This window comes from Endocarpon pusillum, assembly GCF_000464535.1.
Source record: "Endocarpon pusillum Z07020 unplaced genomic scaffold scaffold6441, whole genome shotgun sequence".
Taxonomy (NCBI): Eukaryota; Fungi; Ascomycota; class Eurotiomycetes; order Verrucariales; family Verrucariaceae; genus Endocarpon; species Endocarpon pusillum.
Genome location: NW_006916590.1, coordinates 544,595 through 552,515, shown reverse-complemented (window position 1 = coordinate 552,515; position 7,921 = coordinate 544,595). Strand labels below are relative to the sequence as shown.

Genomic DNA, 7,921 nt, shown 5'->3' with positions numbered 1-7,921 from the left:
GAAGTTTTCAACTGCGGGATTGGTTTTGAAGGAGCTTGATATTCGATAAAAATTCGAGATTGGGGGGAAAGGTCTTGGGTCCAATATCTGGGAGCCTTTTGAGATGTCAGAGATTCGAGATGGGACGGCTGGAAGTTGGGGTGGGCTGATAAGTGATTGGAGCAAAGATCAGTCAATGCTACACGGGGTGTTGGGGGTGTATTGTGGACACGGGTAGGGGGATGGTTGGAGGGAGAATATCACGCGTACGGAGTAATGTGTCTGGAAAGTTGTCAGAAGCATTCAGTAATGGTCCCTTCGATTGACCTTTTGAATTGGCTGAAGCTACTATAGCTAAGGGAAAACCGAAGGCTGGGCGGCAGAGAAGGACTTTGCTCGGTGTCGCGCGGCAAGGGTAGTTACCACCAGCACATGTCTCCCAGGGGGAATAGGGAAGGGCCGGGCCACGGGCAAAACGTGATCTGCTGCGCTGATCACGTTTTACTGGGCGGTGCAGCGTAGCTTCCACCCGCCAATAATGAAATCAACTCTACGGAGTGCTACGTATGGCTCTCCCCGGTTGAGGTTCTGTCATGTAGTTATGGAAGCCAAGATGTTTTACACTTGGTCATGCTTATCTCAAGGAGCGGTCAATGGTCTCGCAGGTGACGGAGTGCATAGCGTCAATGAGTTGTTTGGCTGTCTACCGAGTACTACGTATGTATTCCAGCAGCGGTAACGCCAGAATACCCGAAAGATGAGATAATAGAGGCTGAGGCTGAGATGACTCGGTGGAGATGGCCCGCACTGTGTACTACAGTACTAACGTAGCACTGGATGGCAATTCTAAATATAGAGAAAGGGAGAAAAATTCTTCCCTGTTGCCCAAAACGGCATGCAGACTAGACCAATCGCGGCAATCATGTCATTGCCATTGCCAATGATCTCATCTGCCCCTTTCCTCTTGGTGATCTTGGCTTTCTTGGCATTAGTCAAAGTCCGGCATGACCGACACCTCGGGGCCAAGGAAGGCAGTTCCTTTTACGTTTTTCCACGTAACCCGAGGTTTTTTATACGTGAGCGTGACCTCAGGTGTTGGTAGTAACGCTTCCCTGCGGCTATGTCATGTTACGTTACGTTATGGTGGAGTCAGGGATGGAGGGATTTCCGCATAAGGGGAGTATATAACGCGTTGGCCGTAGGTGAGAGGAGCTGGCTCGATAAGTAAACAGGCTTGCCGACTATCTCAGGATTGTGAACGAAGTAGACGGTAAAAACAAATACCATCACGTCGGGGACAACAATGACCAAAGAAATGCTCTCCCCAATCAACAACCAGAAGAACACGTCTCTACAGACGGTGCGCGTGAAAAACTCAACCTACTACTACAATAAACAACTCCTTCGGACAGGCGCCTTTGCCGATTGTACAGTCACCTGCAGGGGTCGGTCGTGGCCCGCTCATCGCAACGTTCTCAGCCCGAGATGTGACTTCTTCAAATGTTGTTTTGATGGGAGGTTTACCGAGGGCCAGACAAGGGTCATAGTGATGGAAGATGACGATCCGGTAGCTGTCGACGGAATGCTCTTTTATCTTTACACGCTGGACTATCCCGTCGAGCTCTATCAAAGGCTCCTTGGAACGGAGACAAGTTCGGGCTCGGATAGTGGAATCGAAGACGAGGAAACAACAGGTCAGGATGCAAAGGTGTACTGGAGCTTTGATCTGTCCATGTACACCATTGCGGACAAGTACGGTCTTACAGAGTTGAGGGAGATGGCTGAGAATGCCTTGCTAGGCAAAGCAGATCTGGCCGGCAAAGAGCAGCAATTGCTGACAAATATGGACGGCTTCGTAGCTTTGCTCGAAGACCTTTACGGCTTGGGGGAAACATCAGACCAGATGAGTCAGCTACGCACACAAATTGTCAGTTCAACATGTGAAGCCATTACCCATCACGTTCGGGATCAGAGAATTTCGACATTGATCTCTGACGTCCCCGAATTTGCGGTGGATCTGGTGGAAGCAATAGGGAAGAAAAGAGACGAGAGAAGGATGGTGCAACGAGAGGAAGACAAGAGGCAAGAAGCTGCAAGAGTGCGGATATGTCATGTTCCAATGAATGAGGAGAGTGATTGGGAAGATTGAGGTGCCTTCGATTGTCTGTACCCTTCTGGCCGAGTATTTGGGCGATGGTCCAGTTACCAAGGCAGCGGTGACAATCCCATATGACGTTTGCCGGAGTAGGGAGTTGATTCAGCGTGTTAATATGGAGGAGTCACCGGCCGTCAGCACAAGAAGAAAGCGGAAAAGGAGGAGCATTGAAGGAGTTTGAATCTACAATCACGGAAGCTGGCACAGCAAGACAGAGAGGCTTATGACGAAGAGGCACTTGAAACGTGGCGGATGTTAAGATAACTGAATTTGCTGCCATAGAATGCGACGACGAAGTAGAGTGCTCGCGTAAAAATTCAAGGGCTACAAAAGAAACGACATGACTTACCTTTCCCACCATCCAATAGGACTTACCTTCGCTTAATGCATTTCCCAGTAGCCGCTGATCAACCTGCTCAGGTTCGCACAGCGCAGAGATCAAGCATTTTGCTGACTTACATTTCCTGCCATCCAACAGGACTTACCTTCGCTTAATGCATCTCCCAGTAGCCGCTGATCAACCTGCTCAGGTTCGCACAGCGCAGAAATCAAGCATTTTGCTGTCTTGCTTGAAGTGCTTGGCGCACCGAAGCGAGGAACGCTCTCTTGACCACATTCATCTGATCAATATCAAGACCGAGCTCACGCTGCGTATGAGCCATGTTAGAGGTCAGCCATCGATAAGCAGGGCCGGGGTTGTTGTCGAAGAAACGAGCAACAGACGGTCGAGGTCTTCGAGTCCCCATACTGTCGATGATCTCACGATCAGTCGCCACTTCACCGGGCCCAACCTCCTCGAGAAATGTATCCACTCCCTCTTCGGTAAACCGAACTTCACGGGCGTTGTCGCCGGCTCTTGCTACACGAGCAAAAGCTTCATTGTCGTTGAGGTTTTGGGCGCAACTTAGCCGGATGAAATAGTCAGCTATCCACGCAGATGCTCGTTCATTATCCCTTCCGACTCGGTCGAGAAACGCAGTAGTTGGAAATCCAGCCCCAACGAAATAGTCGTACATCTCTGACTCTGTGGTCGCTAGACATCGTTCAGAAAAAGACCGGACTTCTTGAGGATATATAGGCCAGGGAGCCTCAGCATAGAACAGAGATCCAGCTAGCGGGTTTGGTAATGGAAGTGGAGCTGGAGAGCTCAGTGTTGCTCGGCATTTGGGACATGTGATAGGAACAGACTGGCTAAAGTTGCAACGCGCCCAGGCGTCAAAACAGGTTTTGTGGAATGTGTTCTGACAGGCAACATGGGAAATACTGGCATGGTCATCTCTCAGGGCCTCCATGCAAATGTCGCATGTCTTTCCTCGGATACCGGGACCGGTCCCAATCCTAAGGTTACGAGGGTCAGCTGTAGAAATCTCCATGATCTCAAGGTTGTTTTTGGTTTATTGTGCTTTGCGTTTAGCGTTGCTGAATGCAGATTTTGAAAGGCAGGAACATACGGCGATAGTTCCACAAGCCGGAATATGAATATTTAGGTTATACTAGATTCAAAGAAACGCTTTGTTCTGTCTGGGGGTAACTCGAAAGCATGGAGCACAAACAAAACGCGACAAAGAGCCTCTGGCGGCTTTCAACACTCAACAAAGAGAGGTCAGCATGAGCCCCTTGTCATGTTGCGGTCTTCCCATTAAACAGAGGGGCCAGCGAAATCGATTTAATTTGCCAGTGTTGAAAAGGCCACGAAGGCGATCCAGCTTAGAGAGACCCTGATTGTAAACGGTTTTCATGGCTGCTCACGAGTAAATTCTGTGTTACCTTCAAACAGCTACTCTAACTTGCATGAAGCATACCACAGAACTGAGTGGAGTTTCGCAACACAAATAACTAGTCGGGAGATGCATCCGTACGGTGGAGCACTTGCGGATCCAGCGCGAATTCTGTTCAACCATATCGATCCCAAGATGATCACACTTGTGAATGCGCACACAGCATTCTAGTGTGCGGACATCTCTCATTTGTGAATGTGCATGGCCACGCAAGGCTACTACAAACGCGCCGAAGCCCGCCACGCTCAAGCCCGCCACGCTCTTTGCCAGCCTACCTTCCGCAGCAAGTGCAAAGCACTCATCGTGAGCTCCCTGACAAAGATTAGCCCGCAGAAAGGTCCGGAAAGGAGCTCAGGGAAAACAAGAATTGCAAGCCAGAATCTGAGTATGAGTAGAGCCAAACGGTGAGACCGACAAGCCAGATGTGGAAGTTCGATGCTGGCCGAATGCAGAGCTTAGACTGCTGGACGAGATCCCCGGAGGGCCCGTAAGACGAACGAAAATCTGAATATCTAGCATTAAATTAGCGAGGCTTCTGAAGCACTATACTCATAGTGGTTATCCTCTGCGAATGGTTCGATTTGACTAGAGATTGAAAATTGAAAGTGGCAAGAGGGGTGAGCAGAGGAGTCTCCTTTGGTCGCTGTCACTAGGCTGAAGGCAGCGTACTACCACTTCGACGTCGGAGCAGCATCGAGACGCTTCATTCAAGCGAAGTACCCTTCATTGTGGGTATCATAGTTGTGCTGTACTAGGTGGTGCTAGTTAGGGGAGAAGACATTGAGCTGGAAAGAAATCCTTCAAGTCATCGGAAACCTCGGCGAAAATATCTTGGCGCTCGGACAGAGTCAGCCGGGGCTAAACCTGACCCGTCACGACGCAGGAGCTTTTTCCGAGTGGAAGAGAAGATTCCGGGCTTCTGTTGGGACGGAGACGAACGATACTGCTCTTGGACTGTTTAGCCAGAGTGGTGCGTATGGTACCTGAAGCAACTGTAGCCTTATGCTACAGATCTCCCCATCTCCCCATAACCGTGAGGAGCATGAGTGCTCGATGGTGGGGCATATCATGATTGCCCCTCTCGCTACATTGTAGACCCATATCTACTCGTGGGCTTCACAACATATGATGACGCCCCCTCACTGTTTTATTTTTATCATTCATCTTACAGACTCCTAATCTCGCACGGGATGAGTTGCAATGGTTTTACCTTTCGACCTGCTCAAAACGCCTACAAGACCTCCAGCTTCCCAACGACCATCATCCTCGAGCTCGGTTCTCCAAGAAGCCCTACGACTGAATCCCTTTGCTAGCCGGACGGAAACTAACGTCCTTACCAAAACGGCAAAGGGGGAGGAAACAGACAGGGTAGACTTGAACAATGACCTTATCACTTTGTCCGGATTATTCCCGGATCTTCAGTTCGAAGTCCTTCGCGAGGTCCTTGTCAAGTTTCCCGGAGACAGCAGATTGCGGATTTGTGTGGATCAACTACTAACGCATCGAACGCAATGGGCGAGAGGGAGGTGGCACGCTCCTCCCAGAGATATCGAGCATGACGTTCCTCTGCATGCTTCCTTTAGAAGCACAGAGTACAAATCTGCAACGCTACAACTACTCTCACACGAGTTCCGTTACCTGAGCAAGAGCACGATCGAGGGCGTACTTGCGGAGAACAACTTCTCCTACACCGGAGCACGGCCGACCCTGAAAGATCTTTCTACTCGGACATGGCGGGCTACCCTTGGCAATTTGAATATATTCAAGAAGAGAAGGGAGAATGACGTAGCTCCCACAGCGCTCCTAGGCAAGAGTGTAAGAGCAGATGGTAGTCTCAATACCGGTTCGATAGAGCTGGATGAGGAGCTGCAGGAGTCTTTCCTCGAACCAGCAAAAAGGAAAGAAAACCGACGCCAGGAAGAGCAGGACCGCAAGGTAGCAGAGGAGCTGAACGAAGCTGAGGCTAGAAGTGTGGGCGCATTGCACGAGTGTGAGTGCTGCTGTGGTGAAGCCACTTTCGAGAAAATGTCGTCCTGCACCACAGGCGGACACCTGGTGTGCTTCGAATGCATCCGTCGTACTGTCCACGAGGCATTGTTTGGACAGGGGTGGGGAAGATCTATCGATCCTGATCGCGGCGCTCTCAAATGTCTTGCGCCGATTGTCGACGATATCTGTACTGGAGTCATCTCTCAACCAGCAGTCCGAGAAGCCATCCGGGCAGAAGGACCTGGCGTCGAATCGTGGACCATGTTCGAAGACCGGCTTGCCCAGGAATCTCTACTCAAGTCACAGCTGACCCTTACCCGGTGTCCGTTTTGCTCTTATGCAGAGGCAGATCCAAGCGAGGTTTCTCACAGAATGCCCACCCCTGCGTGGCATCTAAAATCCAGCAGGTCCATCACCACTCTACTAGTCATGGTTGTTATAGTCGATCTCTTACCAGTCTTATTGTTCGTTTTTGTCATGCTCTCCGTCTCACGACTCATTGAGCCTATCGGGGTATTCCATGCGTCGTTGCACAGGCTTGCCTTACGCAACCGTTCTCCACGCTTCAAATGTCGCCATCCAGCGTGCCTGAAAACAAGCTGTTTGAAGTGCCAGAAAGCATGGCATGATCCCCATACTTGCCACGAGCCGCTTCTCATATCCCTCCGAACCACCATCGAAGCTGCAAGAACCGCTGCAATCAAAAGGACATGTCCCCGATGTGGGCTATCCTTCGTGAAGGCCTCCGGCTGCAACAAACTAACATGCGTATGCGGCTATTCGATGTGCTACCTTTGCAGAACAGCACTCGGAGCACCTTCGCTTTTCGACTATCCTCGCGCTCGCAGACCCGTGGAAGACACACATGGCTATCGTCACTTTTGCGAGCACTTCCGTGTCAATCCGGGCCAGCCGTGCACTGAGTGTCAAAAGTGCGACCTGTACAGAAGTGAGGATGAAGACGCCATCGCGAATAGGGCAGGAGAAATTGCCGAACGTGAGTGGCGGGTGAAAGAGGGAATGGTTGGAGTTGGAGGACTTGGAGAGATGCCTGGGCATCAAAGGAACAGATTGCCCATGGCTGCAATGCCAGGAGGCTGGACTTTACAGAGCGTTGTTGACTGGACCGTTGCACAGCTCATCGAAGTGGAGGTCTGAGTGGAGTTGGATTTGGCATGGTTCGGACAGGCGTTTCACTTTCTCATGATACCCCGAGCTTAGAATGCTCCGAGCGGACCAAGGGAAAGGTCCTGTCTCGGTCTGGTCTTACAAGGTTAAAGTGAGGGAAAAGAGGCAGGCGAGAGTAGAAGTGATTTCCCTTCCACCGGCGTTCCAATCTCAGTGGATTTTAGGAACCGCCGTTGAGGTAGGACACTCAGCGGCGAGTCCGAGCCGTCTGCACTATGATACATATCTCCCTAGATAATACATATTGTCTCTCCGGAACTGCACTTCCTTGATATGAATATACTCTTTTGTATGATAGGTGATCCTGCTTTTGTCCCAGCCGAAACGCCTTGAATGCTCTGTTTCCCATTCCACCCATCTCATGCTGTTGGGATGGGGGGGAAAAAAAACAGACAAATATTGAGGAGAGGGTGCAATTAGTTGTTCAGAAGCAGCTCCCTCAAAACATGACTGCGAGCTTCCATACCAAGATGACACATCCCACGCATCCTCCTTGCTCTGCAGTCGAACACCCAACTCAACAACTTTGCATCACTCCTCCAGCAGCCTCTTCCCCGCCTCCGGCCCAGCCCTCTCCTGCCTCACCTCCGTCCTCATCAGAGCTCTCCACTCCACCGACCCCTCCGTCCCAGCCAAGCTCCCCAACCCGGCAGCTCCAACAACCGCCATGGGCCGATTCTTGAACACAATCGCACCCCTCCTTGCCGCCAACAGCGCCAGCGCCACCCCAACCGCCATCCCCGCCAGACTCCAATCATCCACGCTCACCTGCCCGTCGTTCTCGAGCAGTCTCCACGCGCGGTCCTGCCATTCGATCTCCTCCCGGCCCCAC

General features: G+C 51.2%; 3 protein-coding genes across 3 annotated transcripts; 2 read left to right on the top strand and 1 right to left on the bottom strand.

Moving 5' to 3' along the window:
* Positions 1 to 1,282: 1,282 nt before the first annotated feature.
* On the top strand, positions 1,283 to 2,128 carry EPUS_01189 (uncharacterized protein; the record flags this gene model as incomplete). The annotated part of the gene is made up of 1 exon (XM_007807101.1): positions 1,283 to 2,128. The coding sequence occupies one exon, from the start codon at positions 1,283 to 1,285 to the stop codon at positions 2,126 to 2,128; it is 846 nt and encodes a 281-aa protein (XP_007805292.1).
* A 554-nt stretch (positions 2,129 to 2,682) lies between these two features.
* EPUS_01188 (uncharacterized protein) lies at positions 2,683 to 3,507 on the bottom strand (the record flags this gene model as incomplete). The annotated part of the gene is made up of 1 exon (XM_007807100.1): positions 2,683 to 3,507. The coding sequence occupies one exon, from the start codon at positions 3,505 to 3,507 to the stop codon at positions 2,683 to 2,685; it is 825 nt and encodes a 274-aa protein (XP_007805291.1).
* A 1,605-nt stretch (positions 3,508 to 5,112) lies between these two features.
* EPUS_01187 (uncharacterized protein) lies at positions 5,113 to 7,059 on the top strand (the record flags this gene model as incomplete). The annotated part of the gene is made up of 1 exon (XM_007807099.1): positions 5,113 to 7,059. The coding sequence occupies one exon, from the start codon at positions 5,113 to 5,115 to the stop codon at positions 7,057 to 7,059; it is 1,947 nt and encodes a 648-aa protein (XP_007805290.1).
* Positions 7,060 to 7,921: the final 862 nt, after the last annotated feature.